Source organism: Strigops habroptila, chromosome 1, assembly GCF_004027225.2.
Source record: "Strigops habroptila isolate Jane chromosome 1, bStrHab1.2.pri, whole genome shotgun sequence".
Taxonomy (NCBI): domain Eukaryota; kingdom Metazoa; phylum Chordata; class Aves; order Psittaciformes; family Psittacidae; genus Strigops; species Strigops habroptila.
The window spans coordinates 121,726,776-121,754,028 of record NC_044277.2 but is presented as its reverse complement, the minus strand read 5'-3'; the positions used below and the strand labels follow the sequence as shown (position 1 = coordinate 121,754,028).

The 27,253-nt window shown below is 40.0% G+C and overlaps 1 protein-coding gene across 2 annotated transcripts in view; it reads left to right on the top strand.

Annotated features, from left to right (window-relative positions):
- CDK6 (cyclin dependent kinase 6) overlaps positions 1 to 27,253 on the top strand; it is a 140,179-nt gene that overhangs the window by 77,784 nt on the left and 35,142 nt on the right. For both annotated transcript variants that reach the window (XM_030501774.1, XM_030501854.1), the window contains exon 5: positions 20,993 to 21,102. In XM_030501774.1, the coding sequence (XP_030357634.1) occupies positions 20,993 to 21,102 (110 nt within the window). The remainder of the gene's footprint in view (positions 1 to 20,992; positions 21,103 to 27,253) is intronic.

Here is a 27,253-nt window from a genome sequence, read left to right as displayed (position 1 = left end):
ATAATTATTTTAATCAAGGATTTGAACAGTGTCTCCTCATCTTCAGAGGAAGGATTTTATGTGAGTCTGTTACTCTCCTTTGATGTTTGTAAGCATCCGTGTGTAGTTATGCATATTGGTCTTCATTCTCAGGGGTTTATCCTCTCAGGAATATAATTCAAATTCATGTAAATTACTGAGTTTTTACAATAACTTTCAAGCTTATTTGGTCAGGAAGTGAAAATAGGGAAGACTTTTGGCATTGTCAGAGCTTGACCTCTGTTTCATCTTCTCATGACTTCTCATAATATACTGTAATTTTTTTTTAAATTGTGGTGTTCTGGCTATAATACAGCCTATCTCTTTCTTTGAATTCTGCTTAGCACAGTTCCTAATGTCTTTGTTTCCCGCAAGTATTGTATATTTGATGGCACATCCCTAGCAGTCTGTGTAGAGTACATAGAGGGAGTGAGGAGAAGAGAGCAAAAAGAAAGTGAGGAGGCATAAAAAGACAGGGACAGTTATTGCATTGACAGGGAAAATGAGGCCATACTAAATACAATGACAAGGATTTTTTTGTTGGGTTTTACTTGGTTGGTTTTTTTAATTTGTGGTTGCTTTAGGCCAAGGAGTGTTTGAATTCACTTTTATTTCCAGTTGCTGCTTTGCCTTCTGGACAGAAGATGCTGCTTTTTTGTATGCAAGAAGTTTAATTTGCCACATAGCTGAAATTCTTTCCTAGTGAATATGTGAAATACTATACCCTGAATTTGTAATTAATATGACAAATGACATCAGGTTTGTTCTCTTCCCTATTAAAGGTGCTTCACAGGCAGAATCGTTCCAACTCAACTAAGTGCTATTTTAAAACTAAGCAAAAGACATTCCAGAAACTTTTTAAGTCTTGCCCTCATCTAAAACACCCTGACTTGTTACATTATCTTTAAGCCCACGTGGTCATAACAGAAAATCTCTTATGCTACTTTCCATTCCTATGGTAGGTTGGTGCATGACCTAATCAAAACCACTAACATCTACGTTGATCACTTGCAGACTTACCATGGCAATACACCTATTTAATAAGAGAAAAATGAGTGAAGTTCAGTAACGTTTTCTCAGTTGCTATAGAAACCATTGCATCTTATATAGGAAACTTGACTGCTTTTGGGCCCCCATCCTTTGATATGCCAAGTGGCTTTCTGAGAGTCCTTAATGTCCTCTTCACCTATTGAAACTGCAATCAGAATCGGGCAATGAGAACTTAAATGCTGTGACTTGAAGACAGGCAATTTCTATCTTAGCTTCATCTACTTGAATTTCAACCTGCTACAACTGGATTCCTTTGAATGGTCTGCAGCAACAAAGAGGTAAACTATGCATGCAGAAATCAGGGCCCCAGTTCAGTGTGCTGAAATTAACTCATATGGTGGGACCTTATAGCATTAGATGCTTTAGCTGGCTATCAAATGCACTTTTGAAGTTGTGGGGAGCAAACTCTTGCATCCCATTAACCAGCTCAGCATTGGTCTAACCTCAGCAAAAAAAAAAAAAGGCACTGTTTTCCAGGAAGGCAGAACGGACAAGGCGCTGCCTATGCACCTAAGCCTGCACAGCCAGAATCCCAGCTGACGCAGTATTTTGAGTCATATGCTGACCTTAGTATGAAAGAGAACTTCAGTTAGATGTCTATTGTGTTTTCAAATATAGAAGAATGGCTTTGTGTTCAATGGATTACCCCGCTGATTAAGACAAGGAAGCAGATGCTGCAAGGGCATATAGAAGGAAAGAATTTAATTTATCCCATTTTCTCATAATTCAGAATCTATTCCATGCACCAGAGCAATAAATATGTGAAGTAAAAGCCCACAGACATATTAGGACCATGAGAATCTCCAATAGACAGAGGTACTGGTACCTATGTATAATGAAGCTCCCAGCACCTTCCGTGTCCCAAAAAGCAAATAGAAAGGGTGGGGGAGGGAGGAGAATCATGAAGGGAAGTCTTTTTATTTTCTTCTTTTCACGTGAAGGTTTATAATTAAAGGGGAAAGTAAATTAATTACATGAATATTAAAAGGTTACTCTTCTATTCTAACATTTGGTCACAAGTTGTCTAATGAAAAGGAATGCAGGCTGGAGGGCTGCCATGCCTTTGCTTCTTTCTGCAGAGGGCCACAGGCTGAAGCAGTGATTGTGCGTGACAGATTCTGGGAACAATGAGCCTGCGCACAGATCATCCAGATGGAGCATGCTTTTCTAAATTACACCAACAACAGGGTGGCCCACAGGCAAACAAAATAGTTAAACAATACATAATAAAGTTTTTATTTGGTATTTCCTGTGAGCCTCTGCCAGTTGCCAGGGAGTGTACTGTATTTTTCTTTTGCTGTATTAATTGTTGACCACAACTGGCAAGGACCCAAACTAGCAGGGACAGATAAGGGGGGGAAAATGGCATCTGGACACTAAAGCCTCAAGTGTACTGGGAAAAAAAAGCACAAAAAATTACAGCATATATCTGGAATTTTCCAACTAACGATGTGCGGATGTGGTAGCGCTAGGGAAAAAGAGCCAAACTGAGCCTGCTTTGTTCACTAAGAGAGGCCCCCCTGTAACATTCCTTTTAGCTGTGCATATTTTGGCTTCAGTTGTGCAGTTTTAACTATATACTGTGTATGGAGCAGTTCAGTTGTTGCTGTGTGAATCTAATGATTTTGTTACAAGAAATGAAATTATGTCAATGCATATGCATTTTTGTTGTGGTGAGATGTTTAAACAGAGGCTGTGTTTTAGATGTTAAATTATAGGTGTTAAGTTTTCAGAGGGAAGAGGGAGAAAATTTCCTGAAGTACAAGCCATCACAGCAACAGCTGCAAGGAGGAGACCCTCAGTAGCAGTGAATGCTGCCTTTTTAAACTCATCAATGAAATCAGTACTTACAGTTATCTGGTTTAGGGAAAAGCCCCCAATATAGCATTAATACTTGGATAAAAACAGGAGGCTGCATAAACATGCTAGTTTGATACTGGGTTTCTATTTTAGTTGCCTTTCTAACTATAAACAGTTAAGGTATTGGCATCTTTTAAAGGAAGTTTTATACTCCTGATTTACTATATGCAGTGTCATAAATGATTTTGCTACTACTAGTACACAGCAAAGAAGACAAGAAAGAAGAACAGGTTGCTGTTATTTTCTTCTACAGGTAAAATAGCCTTGTAGATATTAAGCAGCCTCTCCAAAGAAAGATGAAAGTTGGTGTGAAAAATATCAATATGTGTAGAGAAGAGAACCAACTGCACTAGGCAGTGACAGGGTTTGCAGCTTCAGCAAGTCTGTAGTTCAGTTTATGGGGAAGAAATTATTGTTATGAGCTTAAATTGTCATATATTTGTACAGCATTTTTGGAGGTACTTGGACCGTCTTCCAGTGAGCAGTGGCCCTTGTTGCCACAGGCTTGTTTTCACTTCCCAACTCACATGCTCTTCCTGGCGTTAAGTACTTCATTTTTTTTCTTATTTGTGTTTTTGGTTTTAGGGCAGATTTTTTTGTGATTGGTTTTAGCTGCAAAATGTGGAAGTCATCTATTCCGTTATTTCTTTGTGCATGTGCAGTTCTCTTCCGTAAGAAAAGTGTATTAAAAAATGAAATTTCTTCACTTGGCATTATATTCATATGCATGCTGGTTATCAGCAGGGCTGAACCTAAGGATAAGTAACATAGATTCTTCAATCTGAGCTAGCAGAATATCTGGCCGTAGTGGATGGCTATCATAAATAGCTGATTACACTAGAAAAAGGCAGGACGCTTTGCCAATGGATTTCCCAGATTCCTTTTCATCTTCCAACGCAGAACTACTGCTATTCCTTCATCACAAACCTGTATTACTACCTCTCCTCCAGCCAGTCTCCTTTCTCTACTAAAGATAGCTCCCTCCCCAAATCCTCTGTGAAGTCTGCCCTCCCGCTCAGGGGCTCCAGACATGCCCCTCAACAACTTCACAGTCCCCATTGCTCTCAGCTGCAGGCTTTTCGTCAGTCTCTATCTCCTTTAAAAGTTTTCATCTGATCCCAGTCTCACACACCTTACTGGTCGTTTTTCCTTCTTCTTCTCTCCATAGCTCATAGTCTTCTTTCTCAGTCAGCGTCAGTCACCTCAGCTCTCCACACACACTCTCACTCCCCATTGTTCTTCAGTCCAACAAGAGGATATCTTAATCTCTTCTCTTAACCTGTCTTTCATACTCTCTTCCCAGTGTGTCCATCTGGTTTCATCTCTGTGGCTGAGTCTGATAGGTTCCTCTTCAAATATGGGACAGATCATTTATAGAGTAACAGGCTTTTTGCACTCAGTCAAAAGCTTGACATGCCATGACGTCCCACTGAGCTCCCTGGAGCTGGCCTGAAGCATAGTCGTTGAAATCAAAACCTTCCGAAAGTGCAGTAATTATACCAGTATAAATCCTTACTGAGCATGTGCTGTTTTTCAAATTTATTACATGGCCAAATTTGGAGCCAAGTTTTAAAAGGATGGCAAGAGGCACCTCCTTAACATAGAGGCGAAGTTCCACAGCCCTTGTTCCAAAACATGAGGGCACCAGAGCTTCTCAAAAAGAAGGTCACCAGAATTTAAGATGGGCAAACCATGTATTTTTCCTTTGCCTCACTCATGGAAACCCCCAAACAGCTTCAGCTGAAATATTCCAATAAACCTGAGTATATTCCAGAGAGGTCAAGCATGGAAAATGTTATTGTAATCAGTGAAATGTTGGTGACATTAAAAACTGCTGAAAACAGGGTCTTACACAGACAACTTCAGTAACAAGCCAGTAACTTGAATGTATTATATGTGCTGCTTATGATGGTTGTCCCCTACCAGAAGGAGTCTGAGTTCTGAGAGTCTCAGAGGACTCTTTCCTTCAGTAAAAGCCAAGGTGCAAAATAGCTCAGTTTTTACTAATATATGTGCTGTTTCCTATGCATCGATCCCTTCTTCATACCTTTATAACCAACCATTGTGTATCCTACCACATGTAGAAACTGATTTTTGTTCACTTTAAAGACCCTCTACCCATTTCCAGTCGCTAATGGCATCTATAATTGTAGTGCATTCACAATTAGGGATGTCAGTTGGGAACAAGCCAGCAAAATGGTGTTAAAATGCTAGATGAAGTGTCAGATCTATGGTAGAGATGAGTATGGCTAACTACTGATCACTGACAGGTATGAGACTCCTTAAGTCCTATGGAAGTCAGCAAAATTGAAGAGCAGGTCTGTGCTTAGCAACATAAATGTACTGATACCAAAATTCCTTTCCAGATTACATATTTGTCTTTTTCTTTCATGAAATAAAATATCTTACAGTTATGCAACTTGGTGAGCTACTATTTGTCATAAAATATGTAAAACTTCACTGGAAATCAGATAAATTAGAATAGGCTTCATTTCCCATAACTACATTGGTTCCTTCTCCAGTCAAGGACAAGGCAAGTCTTTTAAACTTTTTGAAAAAGAAGCTGATTTATAAATCACTTATTATGGGAGCGGTACGTAATCTACTTTGTACTTGCCGGAGATGTAACTGATTAACATTACATTTGTGCCTCACATGTGAGCTACAACACATAGCATTCTTGTGTACTATGTAATACACATCCTTGTGTACTGGGAAATAGCATTTCCCAGTCAATTGTTGTTCATCCCAAGTCCTAGAACAGGAACGACAGGATGATTAAGAGAGGTCTGCAGTACTCTGCATTATTTTTCAGCCTGAAGATTACATCCCAGAATTGTTTAAAGACATACTGTGAGTCTCCACATAATTGATTTCAAGGCAGATTGCCAGACTAACATTTCATAGAATCATTTAGGTTGGAAAAGATCTTTAAGATCATAGAGCCCAACCATTACCTTAGCAATGCCAAGTCCACCTCTAAACCATGTCCCTAAGTGCCACATCTACGCCTCTTTTAAATAACCTCCCTGGATGGTGACTCAGCCACTTCCCTGGGCAGCCTGTTACCATTCTTGACAACTGTTTTGGTGAAAAAATTTCCCCTAATATCCAATCTAAACCTCCCCTGGCACAACTTGAGGCTGTTCCTTTTACCCTATCACTTGTTACTTGGGAGAAGAGTCCAACACCCAACTCACTACAACCTCCTTTCAGGTAGTTGTAGAGAGTGTTATGGTCTCACCTCAGCCTCCTTTTCTCCAGGCTAAACAACCGCAGTTCCCTCAGCCCCTCCTCAAGACTTCAGTTATTTAGAAGAAGCGCTGGAGGCCTCTTTTGTTGTTCCCAGTAACACCTTTACTGTAACTGAAAAGATTTAAAATCCATTCTGGTTTTTTTATTAGTTGTGCTGTTCACTTCTGTTTTCCTTCTGTTGGATTATGTTAATGGGTTATTTTAGTCTTGTTCCTACTTCATTTCAAGCAAGTTTTATTTTCAGATTTTCTTGCAGTAGCCCAAAACAAAACAAAGTTTATCTGATGTTTAAAGATGCTTTGTAAATAAAAAAGCTTAAGAAGGGGTCATTTAGCCCCATGTTTTGTAAAAGCTTCATATTACAAAAACTAACTTGGTCTAAACTCATCCTGAGAGTATCCTTTTAAAAACAATCTTACTGTTAGCTCTTGAAAGCACTTAGTTTCTGATCCCACAATCATTAATGATTTTAAACAGCAGTAACATAACCTCACGATATTAACAAAAAAGAAAAATATTCTAAACATAATACTTCTTTTTTTGCTATCATAAAAAATAATCCTTTTCCTTGCTGATTGCCACTTTCCTAGAAAAAACAGATAGTATTTTTAGATGGAATTGCATACTTTCTAAAAAACATAGGTTATTTCTAATTTCTTGTTTCTAAACCTACTTTTTAAAATCTTAAAAAATAAAAACAAGGATAGATCTAAATATAAATGATTCCACTGTCTGAAGATGTCTTCCTCTAACCATCCAGAGCTTCCACTGGAATCAGTAGGAATTACATGCATATTTGGAGTTAGGTTGGAGTTCTTCATGAGATGTCCAGTTGACTTTTTTAACACAGCCTAGTAACGTTAGCCTTTTCATGCATGACATCTTTTGCCTCAGAAGACTAGATGAGGTCCTATCAGCTTGTTCTGTACCTTCTCTACCTTTAGGTTTATACCCTTAAACTATGCAGCAACTTTAGGGACTGTTGGTATGTGTCAACCCCACAGCTGTTGGCACTTGAACTTGGTTTCTGTGCAGAAGTTCTAGCATCTAGCACTGCTTCTCTGTTCTGTCCTACTCAGCATCTGCAGAGCCATGCATTGAAGGATTTCCTGACTGCATGAGGATTTTATTTACAGGACTTCCTCTGAAAGTTCATGGAGGGGTGTAGGATGTTGTTGTCCTCACGTGGCGGTTAATGCCATGAAAGTTTTCTGGAGGTGGCAGGAACTCTTATTCCTTTGCAGGGAATATGTAGGGAGATTTTTGCATGGAATGATTGCTTCTGAGAACAGATCTTTGTGGGGAAAAGGCATGGACAAGCATCATGATGATGATGGGGAAACAAATATAGACTATGAAACAGATTATTCCAAGGTCAGCTGGTAGTAAGGTTGATACCACAAGAGCTTTTGGCTCCCTCTCTGAGTAGAACATTTCAACTAGTTCTTGAATATTAGTTCCCATTTGATTTATTCTCACTTTTCAAGGATGGATTACATATTGCAATAAACATTTTAGAAAGCCTTTTTTCTCTGTCCATTTTTATCATTTTTATAAGGACTCTTCATGAACAGTTAGGGAGCCATGAGTGATTCACAGAGCAGCAAAAGGGATGTGACACAGGAGGAGACCTCTTGAATATTTTATTTTTCATTCTCCAGCAGGAGAGGGGGGAAAACCTCTTAAAGCAGTAGATCTCCATTCCACCATTCCGCTGTGCTCCACTGCGCCAATAGCAGGTCAGCCTGTCTTCAATTTTAAGTTAATCATTCCTTTCCAGAGGAGACCCCAGGAAAAGGTATTGCCACTACCAGCAAAAAACATTGCTACTCATTGGCCAGAGAGAAACATAACTCTGTAAACTGGATGTTTCCTTCTCTCCTGGAGACTCAGTATGCTCAGCGTTTCATAATCCCTCTGCCTGTAAACTGATGTCGATTGCCTGAAGGTGAGAATATTCGCTTTGTAACATGCAGAACCGCTAAACCCAGATCTGGACTATTAAAATTATGTCTCAATGTCACAGCTCCAACAGCAGATGCAGAGCACATATAGTAGTCCACAGTCACTTAACCACTGCTGAAATTGGAGTCTGTCAAACACATGCCTGGAAGTGGATTTGGACTCTTAGAGGAAGCATTTCCTCTCTAAGGCCTCAGTGCACACAGCGTGCAAGGGGTTAACAAGGGAGCTACTTTGAAAACAGAGGCAGAAGGTCATTGGCGGCAACAGCAAAGACTCCTACAGCCTGCCATGGAGAGCCTTTCACCCGTCATTTCCCACCCAGGGGATTGTAAACATTGGCGCGCAGCCATGGAGTCCTACAGAACTTCTCTTTGCTTTCAGCATATACATTTATACGTCTTAATGGACACAGAAGAACAGCAAGTTATTCCTGCATGTCCAGAAGGAGAGAGGGAGCTTCTGTTCAAGTTGAAGAGATGAGGGAAAGAGCCTTTACTCACGCTGGAATTTGAAAACATAGAGATATGCTTGTTTAGTGGTACTTCACATGTAACATAGCTGCTGTTCTCAGGCAAACTTTCTCAACTCACAGGAATGTGTAGAATGCTGTCACTTAATCAGAATCCAGAAGAGCTCTTTTATCTGCTATTTGTTAGTAACTAGCAATATTGTTCTTATCTCATTGTCCTTTAGCCTGATGCAGTGCGCTGAGACATGAGAACTTGTAACATGAAAGCACTCATTACCTTGAACATTCCTGTTTGTATTGTCTTAAGCTATTATCTCTTTAGCTTGAATAAGATGCTTTGTCTCAATTTTGAGAGAAACGTGTCATCTGTAGAAGTCTGTTCTACAACATTATTTTCACAAATAGAACATTTATGTTTTTAATAAGTCTATAATCACTTTGGAGTAGATTTTTCAGTGATCTAGACTAATTCAGATCTTTTTCATCCAACTCATATAATATGTTATCTCTAACTAATTTCCCTTTGAATCTGGCTTCTTGAAAATAACAGAAATTAATCATACACGCTTTAAAGTTAAAATTGGGAAATAAAGCCTAGTCCTAGTATTGGACCAACTGATTTAGCATTTCTGCTAAATCTTCAGATACTTAATAACAGTTTATAAAATCCTCTAGTGTTTGTAAGTGGAGGAAATTTTCTTTTGGGCTCTTTACAAATCTTGGGCTTTGCTTTGTACTGTGAATCCCAAGTTTTGGCTAGTGAGCAGTGTATCAAGTAACAAGGGAGGAGATGCTGCTTCTTTCTCCACAGAATAAAACAGAGTGGTTTCTTCTAGAGTTTTTATTAATCCCGTCCATTAGAGTCAGAGAGATGAATACAATCTGCCTAGATCCAAAGTAGAATCCAGCCTGGTTAATGTAATTAATGCCTGCTTTTATTTTTATCCAGTGATGGTCTAATGTAAAAGGCATACACATTCCAGAGAGCAGTATCCAGAAACTCGGCTCCTTGCCCCTTCCAGCTGATTGTTCTTAAGCACTCGGCTACTTTCAGACACAGTCTTGCCCCATGACTCATATACTCCTGGCGGAATAGTGACTTGGCTTCGGCAGAGGCAAGGAAAGAGCTGTCACCCAAAAAACCCCTAGCCTAGTGGTCAAAGTATTTGCTTTGTAGATGTAGAAGGTGCCAATTAAATCCCCTTCAGGCTGAGTTTTCACTTTGAGATTAACATAATAACATCTGTACAAGATGTTCATGTGGATGGAAACGCATATTGCTTCCACCGCCACTCTAGTTACATGCTTCACCAGGTAGGACTCCATATGGACTTCTATTGAGAACATCCTGGTATCTAGGGTATCTGTCTGCCTAAATATGCATGGCACACAGTAGTGCTTCAGCTGAAATGCAGCTGCTTGTTTCTGCAGCACAGGCCTTGCTAATGTGCGTGACCATCTACACTTCAGACCCACAGACACTCTCAGAATAAGAACAGGAATGTGATGAGTAAAGATGCTTACAAAGCTCATAGCCTTGGAAAGTCAGCAGGTTGTGCCTGGTATTTTATTGGTCTTAAGCTCACAGAGATACTTAAATGTGAGATTCAGACAGCTTGAAGACTCCCCTTAGTCTTTTTGTCCTTTCTGTCCTTGGTTTTGCCATGAAATTACATGTCTGCAGCAGGTCCTTGTCCTGGTATTTTCTTCAAAACTCAACTCATTTCTAATGATCTGTGGTATGTTTAAGTATGTATAAACACATACACCTATCTACATATTGCATCTGTATTCAGAAAGTTCCAATTTTTTTATCCCCCCCTCCCTCCGTCCCCGGAAATAAATATTTCCAAACCTTTTTTCTCATTTGTTTTTAGAAAGAAAGATGTTTCTTGGGGGTTTGGTTTTCCAAATATAATTTCAAGGAGCCCTTGAAAAGTGTTTCATCTCTGTAGTATCATTTATATTTTCACTTTCCACAATTCAAAGCCATACATTTATTTAAAAGCATATGAATATCTACTGCATTCAATTTCAAATATAGAACATATTTGCAGTGTTTGGAGTTGCCCTAGTTCTTTGTGCCATAGGGATAAATGTCAGCCGTCATGGTGATAGTAGGATTGAAGTGTGCACCTTGTAAAGCAGTGAGGGCAGGTACGTCCCAAGAGGAGCTTCTACTGCAGAGAAGCTGCCTTGTTTGCAACCCTGGGTTCCCTTTGGGTTTTCCTGTAATACAGGAGGTTTAACTGTTAAGCTATTGCTTCACATGAGCATCACTGGCAGATGTTGCTCCACCAGCCCTTTTATATACCATGCTATGTACAATACCAGGCTATCAATGAAATTGGCACTTTGCCTCCAGGCCTCTACTCAAACCTCACTAGCGTCTGTATCACTAGGATCACAAGTTTCCACTTCCGACAGGGGCATTACAGTCCCAGTCTGCTTTGGGGAAGGAGAGCTGTGTGGCTGCATGACAACTGTATCAGGTGGTGCGGGAGCCACCCATGCTGCAGGGGAAAGGTGACAGCTGTCAGGGCTGCTGGTAGAGTGCTCCTCCTTGGAGTTGATGGGACATAGAAGTGAAGAGAGCCCAAAGTTACAAGAAGAATTTTTAACAACTGTAGCTAAAATGTAGTAGAGAAATGAAATTTCTCATATGTATCATAGGATCATATAATTGTTTAGGTTGGAAAAGACCATTAAGATCATCGAGTCCAACCATATCGGCTTTATAAGTTATCCAGACAAATATCTTAATTTTAGATGTGCCAGATGTCCAAATCAGACTTTCAGTATAAAAGAAATTTGGATAAATATTTTCAGATTAATTGGGACTGAGCTTATTTTACCTTCATTACACGTTCCGGTAAGTCCTTACTCGGTAGCTAACCCACTCATGCCTACAATCCTCTGCTCACCCTGCTGTATACAAACAAGTACACGTCTCTTACTTATATCCCCCAATCGCTACTTTTATCTTTACTTTCCTGTTCAGCTCTGGTCATTAACTCAAAGCATGGCATTAGTTCTTAAGTTTCATTCTTAACTGATTGAAAACAGTATCTTGTAGAAGTTTTTTGCACTGAGTTTCCCCATTTTTTAGAGTCCCAAGCTGAAAAACTTTGTTTTGTTCATAGTAGTCTGTAACAGTTCAGGATCCTAACAGAAGTCTGTATTAAAGTCTGACCCATTGGTTATATTTGCCTCAAAATGGTATAGACTGTTTCTTTTTGAGAGTGACTCATTTGTTCAGGTTAGTTGTGATGGTTGTGTTTCATTAAAAACTTTTTAATTCAACCTTCTTTCTCATCTAGAAGCAGCTGTAGACTCCATGTTAAAGCCTCTCACCTAGAGAACTGACACTATTTAATCCATTCTTTGAGGCAGTATTTTCTTTCTGCATTGTCTCCTTTTGTTAAACATGGTGCGAAGCAGAAATGGGCCCAAGTTCCGTGGGAGAGAGGTCTGTGGTGGCCTTCATGGTTTTGCTTTAGTTAGTTTTTTTCTGTTCAGAACCAAAGTCTAACACAGAACCCCAGGAAGTGGGAAGGCTTTTTTCTATTAACCCGACTGTGGTTTTCTAGTAGCACTGGAAAGCTGGTCTTTGTCATAAAGCCAAACTGTAAGGGGTGAGGCTCAGATTCTCTAGTCTGATGAATTTGTGAAGAGACCAGGCAATCATAAGGGCAGCTTCAGGGGATCTCAACATACAGCCGACCATGGTTTGGTCCTTGGCACAAGTTAGAACTGCATGTTGTCCTTTTCTCAGAGGCTGGGCATAAGTGGTGTGAGAGACTGTAAAAGAACTGGATGCCACCCAATGGGAATATGTAGGGTGCTAGATGTGTTGTTTTTGTGGCTACCTAAAGACATAGAGTAGAACAAAGCAACTGGAACAAGGCCCAAGATCTGATACTCAAGATTATGACTGTTCCCTCAGCTAGCTAATAGCAACAGGTGACCAAGCAAGTGGAAATGTGCCAAGATCCAGAACAAGACTTGTATTCCAAGGCACAGTCACAGGCTGCCACCTTTTTAATGCTTTGTTTCTTCCGATATTATGGACAGAATTCTTTCTTACAGTAGATGTGTGACTTGATCAGCATAAGAAGCCAATGGTGTTCATTTCTTTATGCCATTGTGGGTTTTTCAGCTCTGAGATAGATTATTAGAACTTGCTGCTTCAGTCTACAAATTTTGTTTGATTATTGAGTCTTGAAGCAGAACTGAAGAATGGCTACTTTTTTAAAAGCCTGTCACTCTCAGTGTCAAGTATCTCTATATGTAAATACATTGCTATATTAACATAAGCCTTGTTGCTTGCAAAGCTGACCACTTCTGTAAAGAACTGAGGTGTCCCATGTTCCATAGAGGCTCCTTTGCTCAGAGATAAGGGCATCCTGGTTTTGATTTTAATACACGACAAACCCTGGCAAGTCTTTCTTTCTCTTTCGGGGGCTCTGGATCAGGTACAGCAGTGTCGCTGATAGTATTTTTGCTTTTTTCTTTTCGTATAAAGATAAAACACTTTTCAAGTGAAGTTTCAGGTAGTCTCTCAGAAATGTTCTCTCTATGGTGTCAGTAGAGAATTCTGTGAAACATTCTGCTTAATGGAAATATATTTCCTTGTATTCGTTCTGAGACGAGTTCTGAATTATCACTAGTGATTGAAAATACTACCCCACCTTAAGAGCCAGTTTTCCTTTCTAGTAGCTGTTGCACACAACTGCTTAGTGCACAGAGACTTTTGAGGTAAAAACCACTGAATGTAGTTAAAGTACCTTCCACTAGTGTTTATGTATGCACACGTCATGTGCAAACGCACATGCACTCCCTACTGACAACGGATGTACCTAGAAATATTCTTCAGCAGCACTATCACACTGGGTTATGTGGTTCTTCCGAGAAATAAAAAAAGCAAAATCCTGATTACTTTGTTGTGTATCAGAGAAATTAATGGCTTCTTTATTCGCCAAGTTATCGTACGGTAGATGCTAAATCTTGCTTTCTTCTAAGCACGAATGTTTTAGCATCAGAAAGAGGAGATCACATTCTAAAATAAACGTGATAGTGGGTGGTACGTGTGATCGGAATTTGCATTTTCTATAAATAGATTTTTTTTCTTGACAATGTAACTAATGAAATAATAACAACAATTCTACTTTTCACAAAGCAGTTAATAAAGCTTGTGCCTAAAATGGAGACAAATGTGAATCAAGAGATAAAATTGCTGTTACCATGTGCACTTTGTGAGACCCATGGCACTTGAAAGGATGTAATTTTTATATATATTAAACCTTTTGTCAGAAAACAAAGTGTTTTCTAAAAACCAGTGTACACTTTTACTTTAAAAGGGAAACTATTTTAATGTTTCTATAAACAGACAAAATATAGTCATGTTTCTCTAAGAAGCGTTCTTTCCAACCATACCTATCTCTGCGATTGATCTGAAAAGAGTTACAGTAGTGAAGAACCACTACTCAAAAACTAGATTAGACAAATATAATTATTCAGGCTGATATTATCCCTGAAAACTAAAGCACATTGTATAATCTAGTGATTATTACCTTCTCCATCACAGTAAGAAACAGTAATAGGTAGCTATTCAGAGATAAAGAGAGTCCTAGGCTTGCTTTATGAATGCAGAATGCTCAGCAAATGATTTAGGGGTAGTGATCGGGAAATACAGTAAAACAGTCCCCAGCACATAAAGCAGCTACACTCCTCTTTCAAACCAGGGATGAGGGGTGTGTTGAATTCATTGTACAAAGGCTAAACAGCCTACACTGCCATCACCTATCTTGGCCTTATTATACCTTTTGGACAGGTCGGTTTTCAAAGAGCTGTCTCCCCGTGCTGGAGGTTGCTGTGTGATGTGCTTCAGGGTGCAATGGGGCATCATCCCTCCCTTCCTTCATCATCTCTTCTCTCCTTGCTTTCCCCTGCAGCACACCCCAGACTACCCATTCCCGTGTCTCCTGGGACGCACACAGGGAGTGTTTCCCTATATGGCACAGGTGTGATCTGCTCCCACAAGTCTTTGGGGTGTCCTTGGAGGGCATGAAGGCAAATTCTTTCTTTTCCTAAGCAATTTTTGATATTACGTTGACTTAAGTAACGTTACATTGTCAGATCAGAGCCATTTTTAAACAGGTTCATGTAAGAAATTACAAATTTTCTTTTCAGACTCTGTGGAGATTCAACACACTGTTTCCAGCAAGCGAGAGGGAGGTGTATTAGGGAGAGAGAATCTCTCCACAGTGGAGAGTAAAGTCAGGTTTCAATCAATATACAAGTCTGCAAGCCCAGATTTTTAGCCATCTGTAATTCTGTCCTCTCCAACTAGTCTTTGGCAAATGTGTCACGCTTAGTCATACAGCGGAGGAGAAATTTTCTGCAAAGCTTGGAGAAGATTCTGTAACTCATTTTAGAGTTGCAGACATGAAGAAGAAGCCATGCAGTAGCAGTTCCATAGTGAAGTTGGAAAGATTCCACTTTGTATCCTCCTGAACAGTTTGAAGTGAAGTTGGGATACCACGAAGCAACACTGAAGAGCTATATTCTGTATACTACACCATGTATTCGATAGCTATATTCCCTCATTTTTACTCAAAAAGAAAGGACAAAAATAAGTGAAAAAGAGTCAAAAAGATGCCCCAAAGGTAATGTGAAAGCCATGTTAGTGAGAACTGAACAGAATAACTGAGTTCAAGAACCATGTTAGGGAACTTAAAAAAAGTAAATTCCAGATAATCTTTCATGAGGTTGAAATGCTTTAATGCTTTAGGCAGTGAAATGAGCCAGTGTCTAATGGCAAATATAATTAACAAAATCAGCAGTAAAAAAAGTGCAGTAGAAACCACAATCACAAAAGCAAAAGATTTGGAAGAATTTTATTTGGATTCAAGGATGCTTTGTATGAATTTAAGCATCCTGCTAGTTGCCTTTGTGGCACGATTTCTATGAAAGCTAATATTTTAAAAGGTTTATAGGCCTCTTCAAAGTCCCCTCAGAATTAATTAGAGTAGAATTAATCTCATCCAGCTTTAGATGTCTAAAAGGAAGATGTCTACATGTGGGCCAGTTAGTTTAAATTCTCCTCATAGATAGCAAGCAGTTGCAGCATGTGTTCATCTGACCTGTACGACACAATTAAGATAAGACAAGACTAGTTGCTGGGTGAGATGAGGAGTGGGCCATGCCTCCCCCACCCCATTGCCCTCCTGGAGCCCCCTCTGAATCAGGAGGGATGAGGGAAGCATAGCAAAATGCTTTCTCTCTGGAGTGAAAAGAAGACCCAGGGCCACAGTGTGACTCACTGGCCAGTAGATTAAAGAGTGCCAGGAAACATTCGTGGGTACTGGAGCTCAATTGTCTATACTGTTAAATTATTAGAATAGTTCCTGGCATGGTTTTGAGTTATGCCAACCAGCCTTTCCCCAGACAGTTCCTAGGCACAGTTAAGCATGGACCAGACATCATTCCCAATAAGCAGTTTGCATGTGGTCACCTTTTTTGGGAGACTGAGAATTTAATAATATGGACATAGGCCACTCTGTGCCTGTTGGTCTCGGTGCCAAAGGAACATTTCCTGTCCCATTTAATTTCCTAGCACAGACATAGCCGCTGTGTTACAGTCTGATCCCTGCTTTGTTCCTGTAGCTGTGCAACTGAGCACTGGTCTGTACTTAAAGTCTGTGGCAAACCGAAATGTAGTCTTTTGTGTCTATGTTACTCAACCCCATCCCTAAACCTCTGTTTGTCTTTGTCTTTTTTGAACTGTATGCTATTCAGACAGCAACTATATTTGGAAAGGGCTGTGTATTGTGAGATCCATTTAACTTAAGCAGTTTTCCAAAAGCTAAAATCTGCTCTGTAAAGTAAATGGAAATTAAATGAGACTGACACAATGCCTAGATCTTGTGTTCACATGGCTAGTGAGCAGACAGTTGCCACTAATTTGACTTTTCATTGGAAACAGGTACCATGAAGTACAGGATCGAAACTCCTGGGGCTAGATGATCCCAGATAGCAAAATGTCAGGTATAATAAGGGAGAAAGCTTTATTTCAAAATAAAGTTCTCTTTCTTCTCTGACTCTAAATGCAGCTGTCCCCTTGCTTCTCACTGAGTACATTTCCTTCTTTAAGGGGTCAGACACAGCCTCAGTAGACTTTTGCAGATGTTCTTTTCCTTTCTAATACCTCTCAGATGTACATTTCATTTCTTTTCATCCTGAAGTGCTGCCTTAATCTATTGATGTTTAAATTGTTAGAACCAGCGATCTGCAGCTACTGATACCATTTTCATCTCCTATCATCCCATCTTATCTGGGTAGTGAAAACACAAATGTACACTGGAAAAGGAGCATAGTTACTCCTTTAAGTATGCATTCCTTCCAGTGTATGAATTATTGTCAGTCTTTTTGTACGTAGCTCAAACTATGAAATACAAATGTCATAGGGTATCCTCAGGACAAGCAGAGTGGGCTGAGAAGCTAAAGGACAAAAAGGAGCTAATCTGACCCAGGAGCATTTGGAGGCAGTTGGAAGAGGGGACAGGGTGTGAAATTCAGCAAGTTTGAGGGTATGAGGGAGCAGACAGGGAACGTGAGGGAAGGCAGAGCTTGTGGGACATGGCAGGGCAGCAGGCTGTGTCCACCCGGGTGTCTGCACATGAGCAGCAGGGGGGTTAGTCATGTTCAGTGACACTGTCAGAGGGGACACTGGCATGTGGCATAAAGGCAGAGGCAGGGGAGAGGAGCCAGGAGGGCAGGGGACAGCTGGGGGGAACCTGGCTGGTGTAAAAGAGGAGCAAAATAGACCAGGTAGACCAAGCAGGGTGAGGAGAAGCGAGGAGGAGGCAAAGGAGGGAAGTTTATTTGATGGGAGGACTAAGATGCGATGTGGTCGCTAAAGCCTACAACCTCTGAAGTATTTAGGAGTCTTGCACTGAATTTAGGATCTCTGTCAGCGTGTGTGCACAAACTCCTTTTCCTACAGAAATCACCATGTGCCACATCACATGTTTCTCAGAATTTCAGGAGAGGCAGAATTTAATGAAATGTACCAATGAAGGTGGTTGCTTTTTTCATCCTAAAAATGGAACTTTATCAAGCAGCTCTTTATCAAGTGCTCTATCTCTCAGGGAGAGCCTGTTTCACTGGTGGTGTGGCTTACCTAAGCAAAGCATTTTTTCATTCTAAGTCAGAACTGTGTTAAAGAGGAAGTGATGATCTAGTTGTTCAGCCTCACCATATCCTGTGTTCAGAATAATTTTCATTTCTACTTATCTGCAAATGTTAATGGAATGTCCACAAATATTTTCTTGGTTTCTATGGTAAGAGAGAGTGCGAAGCTCTGTGTCAAAACCACTGCATCATCCGCATCATCCTGTGCTTTTCAGGAGAAGACCCTGACTAGAGGAGTTGTCTGTGGCATTACTTGTGTGCAAACTGACATTCAGTACATTTTGATCCTTTTCAGGTTCACATTTTGAAACACAGACTTACATATTACAAACCACAAAGGTTACTTGGTTACTTGGTCACTTTTATAATTACACAGTAATGACGGAGTATAGCAAAACAGCTCAACAGAGATTACTTCCTCTTTGACTATAAAGCAAACAGGCATTTGCTGGAATTATAACTGTGAGACCTTGGAAATATATATTTAATTTTTTTTAAGGTTTAAGTTTCCAAATTACTCGGAAGGAAAATCTCCAGGTCCCCTGTGTACGCCTGCATGGAGTGTCGCAGGGTACAAACGCCTGGGGAACTGTGCCAGTAAGTGGTCACGTGGGAGAAGCAGCTAACGTGCTGCACGCTTCTGCAGCCTTTTGAACACAGCGCTGTGCCCCCTGAGCCAGCACCTGGGGACCGGCCACGAGCTGCAACGCTCCTCTCTGGAAACAAGCAACTTCCCTGGAAAACAGGCTTCAGTTTGGAGCATACATTGTCAGAAGTATTCAGACTGTATCACACAACCATGCATCCCCTAATCCTGTGCTGTGAGAGTGCAGAGCCTTAATGTGGCAGGGCTAGGGGGGTTGGGGAAAATAAAGCACCCTTTCACTCTGTGTGAGAAGAGCCATGTGGATCTCAAACCAGGAATCATGAGGTTTGGTGGTATTCCGGCAGATCAGAGATCACACAGCTCTTACTTCTGATGCCGCACCCAGCCACTGACAAACAATAATGAGTTGAAATTGTTATATCTAATTTCTCTAAGCAACGTTTCTTCAATAAGCTTTTCCACAAATGTACTGAGAGAATAGAAGTGCAGTTCAGTTTCAGAGGTATATTTGCATCAGGAAAAATATGTATGTGTTTTAGAAGGAAATCCATCTGACTCAGGGCAGCTCTAGTAAAAATCCGTAAGCTCCAGTTACCTTTGTCTTCTTTCCTTGGAATGAATCTCTGAAGAAACTTTCCTGGTTTTTATCGGGAGAGATATTTTGGGAAAAGCAGCAGTGGTATTCATGGTACCAAATCAGGAACAAGACAAATGGAGTTAAATAATGCCCAACTTCCACACAGGAATCTGTTTCTGTGGACAGGTACTTGGAAGTCTAGTTTGCCAGTGCAGTACTTTGCACTGTGTTATTGAACTGTTTCAAAGACAAATTTTATGAATAGAGATCAAAGTGTTTAAGAGGACTGTTAGCAAATATGACCACTTGTGCAAATATCCGTGAACCTCCCTTCAATAGCCATTCAGGAGTTCCAAAGGCTGTCAGGGCATGTAATGATTGTAATAAATGTTTTATTTGCTTTTGTTTCAGCTGGCTTTGACCAGCAAATTCGGCTGATTACTTCCATTGTTATTTTTGCTTAGAAGACAATTATTTTGTTACCATTAAAAAACCCACTCTTATGCATTTCTTTGTACTGGTCTTGAAATTCAGAACTCACTCTCCTAGTTAACATACTTTTTAAAGTTACTTTCATTCTTGTCTTTGCACTTGTTTCTTTTCAGTGTTTTTGCTTTGTTTCATGCTCCTTCTGAATGCTGCATCTCCAACCTTTGTGACTGTTGGAGAAACAAACCAGTAATTGCTGAGACCTTCTCTGCCCCCAAATTAATAGTCAGAGGTTTAAATTATAGCACACAATAAGAAAATACTGGTATGTAGCTGATGGTCATGTGTTGTTATGGCTGTATTCAGGAGCAGGATACTCCTGTGGCTCTGAGATTATATTCTATCAACATAATAGCTCAGGCAGGACTCTGAAGAAGGTCCTTGTGTTCTTCTGTAAATATACTGAAGATACAGTCAGCCTTGTCTGTATTTGGTCTACTTGTGGGAAACAAAAAGGATAAATATAAACTGTCCCATCTCTGTTGTGGGTCCAATGTGCAGGACTCATCAAAGTACATTGATGGAGCAGTACCAGTAAAATTCCCAGTGGATGTCTACAACATGTTGCGACATGACCACCAGGACAAGAACAGCCTAAAAGCAGACACTCTGCGTGGCTTATGTCCCTGGGAAAGAGTGTGTCATTTGGAAATAAATTCTGAGAGAAGTTAGTGCTGGTCTAACCAGCAGCACATGGGCAGAAACTCTCGCACAATTGTAAAGGTCAGAATCTGCCAACGATCCCTGTGCTGTGTTGCTCAGTTGAAAACTGAGTTTAAGGTACCTCTAGTGTGCAAGGAAGCCACAGGGGACAGCACTGAATGCCTTTCGTAAGGAACATCTTTGAGAATTGACTTAATCTGTATCAAATTGATTAAAAAAAAAGAAAAAAGTTCTTTCTTCAGCGAGAACTTTTGAGACAGGTCAGACATCTTCACCCAGCTTGGCCCATACACTTGAGCTAACCCCGTAATGCATAAACTATGAAGGGCATAGGACAGACATGGGCTACAGGTTCTGATTTGTCCTATGAGTAAACCCATGGCATTCCTTAGCTTATTTTTTTCCAGTTTGGCTCTGGTGACTACATCAAAGGGGTCCATAGAAGTTTAAGAACTTGTTCAATAGACTAACATTTGCTCTATGGAGAATCCAGATCTCCACTGGAAAGTGTTTGGAGGGCTGTAAGTTGCAAAAGTGTTGGAGTTTCTCATCGTGTGCTGTGATATTGTGATATCACACCAACACTGTACTCTGTTAGTGTTTTTTTGCTGTATCCTGATCTTGATATGAAGTGGTCTCACTTCCCAGCTCATCATCACTGCAGCTATCTATACTGAGTTTTTCCATACAGGGCCCTTTTCTGTGCACTGGCCGAGCCAGTTTGCCCTAATTTGTGAATTTTATGATTTGGATTAAACTAAATGGGAGCTGTATACACAACACTTATGAGGTTGTACTTCTGTAACTAAGCATGCCCTCTTTTATGTTTGTTTTTGTTTTACAGGTTGTTACTTTGTGGTATAGAGCTCCTGAAGTTTTGCTTCAGTCCAGCTATGCAACACCAGTCGATCTTTGGAGTGTTGGCTGCATATTTGCAGAAATGTTCCGTCGAAAGTAAGAAATACAGTTTTATTTTCTTCATGGTTTTCCTTTGAAATTTAAAAAAATGTGCAGTAGTGTCTGGTACAGTACACTGGATCACATTTCTATTGGAAAGGTCTGATTGATAGGATGTTTTATTTGCAGTGCAATATTTAAATGCCCATTGCGAATTCATACTTGTTTCAATCTTGAAATCTTTTCTGATATGAGTTTTGGTAAAGCCTATATCAGCATTGATGTATTCCTGTTACACGTGAATCCAAATGCAGATAAAAGTGGGCTAGAGAGGGTGTTGATCAAGTAAAGCTGGATTCTGGAAAGGGTTTTCCCTGAGGAAAGCAGGGCATGGTGGTCAGCAGTCTTCTTGCTCTGGAGTTTGTGCATTGGAGCATCAGGTGTTTGCTCATAGTCACCTCTTCGCGTATTTGAGATCTCAAAAGTCACTGTAAAGTGGATTTCTAGAGGTAGGAAACAAAGGTAGGATTTTTTAAAGAATAACCTATTTAGCCTGAGCATGGCGTAACAGAGATGTTAAATGTAGTAGAAAACAACAACAGATAAAAGACTTGGAGGGGGAGCTGATTCAATTAAATTGGCTATCAGAACTATCATGCTACAGAATATTACAGCTGGATGCAGAGTTGCGAATATGAGAGGAACACTTGTGTACTAGTCTTTCCCCATGGAAGGACACTAATTTGGAGGTTTTACCATGTTGGGTTTGGAGAGGAACAAACCCTCAAGAACCTTAAGAAGATAAATCTGTCTCAATATTAACCCAGTCACATGCATTTTGGTTGAGCTTACTGCAAAAAGTGCATGTTGTCATCACCTGGATGATCTCTGTGTAGAAACTCTATGGCATTTTGTACACCCACTGTGAAATCAAAAAATACACAGAAAGAAAATGTGAAAGAAAATGATACATTGGGTAGACTAAAACCCAAAATCAGTATAATTTACAAGGAGAAACCATACTGCAAGGGCCTTGAGAAACTATTTGACTTGTACAATGTTCAGTTCAAAATACTAATTGAAGTCTTGAAAAATAACTTTAGGATTCTACTACTTATTAATGTCAGTATATGGAAAAATCATTTTTCTTGGGCTTCTTGCCTGGTCAAATGGCCTGGGTAGAATTATTATACTCCACCCTCTTTGCCTCTGACTCAGAAATGAGGTCAGAAAATGTGAGAAAAAAAGGACGTGGATTTAGGAGAATCAATTAAACCCTCCATTGCAAACTTTTAAAGATTTAGACTTATCCCATATACTGCCAGATTCACAGTAGCATTAAGCCATTGATGTTTTTTCTAATTTGAATAGCAGAGTCAATAATTTCATTTTAGCATTTGCGATGAGAGTAGTACAGAACAAAAAACTGAACTCAGAACTTTATTACATGCTTTTTTCTCATTTAATTTGCAGTATTCTGATAGGTAAGAAATATTGCCATATACAAGCGCCACCAATTTAATTTAGTTTTTCCTTTTATGATGTATGAGCCTCACTGACTCTCCAAATCCAACATAGTAAATTAAATTAGAGACAGTTCAATTTTCTACTTGTTTACAAATGCAAATATTACATTAATACATTTTTTTATGGAAATGAGATCAGACTCGAGGCAGAATTTGATAAAACAAGGACTTGTATTATTCTTGCCAAATGCAGGGTCAGTCTGACATTCTCAGTCCTAAATTTCGGAGTCTGTCAGAAACTGTAGAGGTCAGGAATCTGCCAAGCCTGTATGTACTATGTTATTTCATTGGAAACAATATGACTTTCACATACAAGCATGATTTGGAAGGCTACTCTCAAGGCTCATTGCCATAAAGCCACAACGAACAGCACCAAATGCTATATCCATTGGACTGTTGTATGGGGTTAATGTTGCAATACTCTCTATATGATATATCTTGTCTTTTGATTCTCCTGATGGATTGCAAAAGAAAACCCATGTTACTGTGACCTTGGTAGCAGTAAACTGTAAAATTTTGCAAACTCCGTGGATTATTTCCAAAAGATTGAACAAATGCAAGAGCTATTTCTGCTGGAAAATGGTAGTGCCCTTGGGTAATCACCAATCTGCATTTCCAATGGTGTTGACAGGATAAGAGTATGAGAATGAGGCTAAAGCTTAGAAGTAGATGTTGGTTTGACATTAAGACAACCTTTTCTTTTTACTGTGGTACTGGGTACTTGTTGCCTTCTTTCCCTGCTCTTTTTTGCTTTCTCTTTGAAAGGTTTTAAAGCTCTGTCATTTTTAAGAAATGTACTGAGGCTCTTCGGAGCTTTTTTATATCATAGAGGCTTCGCTGGAACAGGTTGCAAAATAAAGCATGACACAGCATCACAAAACAAATCGGAATCCTGTTTATTCCAAGAATACAGTTGATGATAGTTTGAGTTTGCTAGAATATAGTTTTGTGGGAAAACACAGTCAGGGTGCTGTAGGTTTGGACAAGTGTAGGAGAGAGGTCAGCTCTGCATGAATGTTCCGGTCCTGTGTTACAGATTGCTGTGTCTCTAAGTGGCAGGCACCTCATTTAATTTAAATCACCCTTAATCCAAAGCCATTTAAGACAAATGCAAACAAAGTATCTGTCTCCAAAATAGATCTGAAATGCACAAAAGTGTATAAAGGAATTCTCTCATCTTGGCTGATGCAGCTAAACAAATGACAGTTCTCAGCTGAGGACTCTGGTCCTCCTGCAATCTGAGGTTTGTATAAAGTCACAGCTATATTTGAAATGCACACATTTTAATTATGGTGCAGATTTGTAGGCTTCTGCGTATGTGAAGGCACAAAGATTGTATCTTGAAACCCCTCTCACAGATTTCTAAGGATTCTACTCTACTTACAGATCAGCAATAAATCACTCAGTAGTCAGGTGTATGTTATGTATGCAAAACTGTTCTGCTTTGTGCATCATCTCTCCATGCGCACTGCTGATGAGAGCACCCACAAATAAAGCATTACTTGAAAATTTCCTGTCTAATTAAGTAGGTTGCAGTGACTTTTAGATACATATGGACGGACTGTCCTTACCTAACAAAAGTGTAAATGTATTTGTCACAGTGACTGTTTTCTTTGTGATTCAAAAGCTATGGTGCATTAAGAATAACAGCCAGTAAGGAAAATTGTGAAGTATGCTATGGCTTACTGCCGTATCACAAAATCTTTCAGAGGTGCAGCGGGCAGGACTGACAGGGCCCAGTGTCATGGGGACAGCCTTTGGTACAGCGAGAAGATTAGCATTATGTTTTCTTTACGTTTAGGTAAAGTAAGAATTACTTATAAAAAGATTTCACTCTGAGGCTGGGCATTTTCCTGGCCAGTAGGAGAAGGCCTTGTACCTCCTACTCAGTGAACAACTCATTAAAGAGAAAGGCAAACATGGGAGTAGCATCCACTTCTGTCAGGATACATGAAACATCCAGCTGGCTTAAGGACTGCACGCGGCTCCAAAGCAGAAAGCCGTGACCAGTGTTTTTGGGAAGAAGGGACTGTCTCTCTTCTTGCTTGGATTAGGCAATACTTAATCAATTTTAATGAGTGTGAGAGGGGAAGAAAACTGGAATCTGAATCTGGGTGAAAGAAAGCAGAGATCACCAGTCTTGGACTCTCTTCTGAGTAGGCGGTCATGAGAAAAAATGTTGAAATCTTCTGAGGCTTACTTCTTTGTGCATCTATATATGCCCAGTCTTCAAAATCACAATCCTGTAAGATTTTGATCCTGCACAGACCAGGGTGTTAGTAGGTGTGCATGTAGGACTCATCAGTCAGACATCTATATAATAATTCCAGCTAGGCAAGTTTAACTATAATATTGCACAAGCAACTGAGTTTGTCTTCCTTTGTAGTAAATATAGAGCTAAAAATCATCAGAAAAGACCAGCAGTTTTTGTAGCCGATGCTACAGTCACAGCCCGCTCAAGCCGAAGAAGTCATGGTTTTGAGAGTGGCCAGTGTTGTCACTGCATGCACAATCTTCACAAACCTTACAGGTACCAATTCAAACCCAAAAACTGAAAGATAGTCCTCTCCCAAAAACCTTTTCCACCTCCCAAACCAAAAGTAAAACAGTATTATCTCAGCGCCCCAAGCTTCATCCAGCTGAGAGGAGTTAATTCCGTGCACATGGGCTTCTTACTGAGACCATTTATGCACCAGCTCCATGGTGTTTTAATCAGCCTGCTGTTGGTAAGATCATCAGTCCCAGAATTTCACAAGCCACAAGATTGGCACAAATAGCATGAGGTTATTATTTATTAATTTTTAAATATTAAATCATGTTTTTAGCAGTTGTCTCAGTCTTCAGCTTTTTCTGCCAGCTCCTAATATGTGTGAGACAGTTATTGCATTACCAACCATGCTTGAGAATTGTAGCAGCAAAGAGATGTGTGGCTCTACTAAAACACTTATGATGGGACGAATTCCCTGGTGAGCACAAACAACAGGCTTAAGGAAACCAGCTATAGGCATGTATTTAGACCATCTTTCAATGGTATAAATTTGTTCAATTAGAGTTACATCATCGTGTGTAGAAAAGCCATGATTCCAGGACTTTGTTGCTCTAGGTAATGTACACGGATGTGATAAAATCAAAGCCTAGAGCCTCATCTGGTGATCAGGCTGTGATGTGAACTCTGGATTTGGGACCTTAATTAATGTAAAACTTTAACAGGTTTAAAAAACCTAGCAATACACACATATTCTTTCTTAGATAGAATGTCTTACAATATAGAGTAATTGTGAAGAATCTTTCACACAAAACTACAGTGTATCTTTATTCCCCTCTCCAAATAAGGCAGAGGTTAATACTAGTGTTTAAAATGCAGCCACCAGATCCCATTGCGTGTACTTTTTCTATGTCAACTCCAGAACCAGATGGTAGGATAGATCCAATCTGTGGACAGGGACAGGGCACCCACCTGCCCCTGGATTCTTCCTCTACTTGTGAGTGAGGGAAGAACGGTCAGGTCTGCAGCTTAAGTTTCAGTTAATGCTTTGTGTGATAAATATGGTCAAGTGGTTGCAGAAGAAAATAGGAAAGTATAACAGAGGAACACCTGTTTTTAAGCTGTCTCCAAAACCTGAAGCTGGGTAGGAAACTTTGAACGTCTATCACTGAGTGAAAAGAATAATTCTTTTTAGCCTGATCATGTGGTAAAGTCTTGGCTCCACTGAAATCACTGTTGAAATTAACCCTGACTTCAAAGGGGATTGTAACCTCTCTAGAAACAATTCAGCCCAACAGAGTGGTGCAAGGAGTGGCAGAGCTAATCTCTGTTAATGTGCACCATACAGCACTTAGTTGGAATGATCTCCGTAAAAGACGCTGTTGCAGACTGGCAAGGAGGAGAGGGTATTGCATAGTGTTGTCCCAGCTCCCATTCCTTGCACTTCTTTTTAGTGATCCTGTTGTACAAGCTTTTGGTTGTCTTATCTGTGAAATAAACCTCAGCAGGTTTTTCCCTATGACATGAGACTGTCATTCAGCATAAGGTTGAATGAGTCTTAGTGAGTCTCTCTTTGTAAGACTGTGTAGCGCAAGCAAAAGAGTGTTCAAGCTCTTTTTGCAAGAATTTAAGACATTCTGCTAGTATGATTCTTGTTATCCATCTGCTAAAATATCACACACACAAAAAAAGGTAGCTTCAAAGGAAATCAGGCCATAGGTAGGTGAGCTACTGTATGCATGTCGTTATCCAGAGAAGGAGGTACGTACTCCCATTTCTTAGCAGTAGGCAACAAAGGGATAGCTCATAACAGAGCCTGCAGGTTCTCTGGTGCTTTGAATGGGACACGCAGCTTTTGTCTTGGAAGAGATCTGCAGTCCAGTTCATCCATGAATCTGTTCTAACTAGCATCAGTTTTATCATGTGGTCTGAATTAGCAGTTCCTATAGGTGCTAACCTCTCACAGATGTAGTCTTTTAAGGTTGCGCTTTGGAAAAATTAGGTATACATCTGGCAATGTATGTTCAACAGCAGAATCACAGGTTCTCAGCTGCCTAAGCATGTTCTTCATCTGGAGAATGAATTAGAGAGGACAGTGGGCTTTGGGGAAGGCGATTCACAGAAATTCTGCAATTGCAGAGAACTGCTTGGAAATTTGAAGTATTGTGTCCTCTACTCCAGACATATTCTGGGTTAG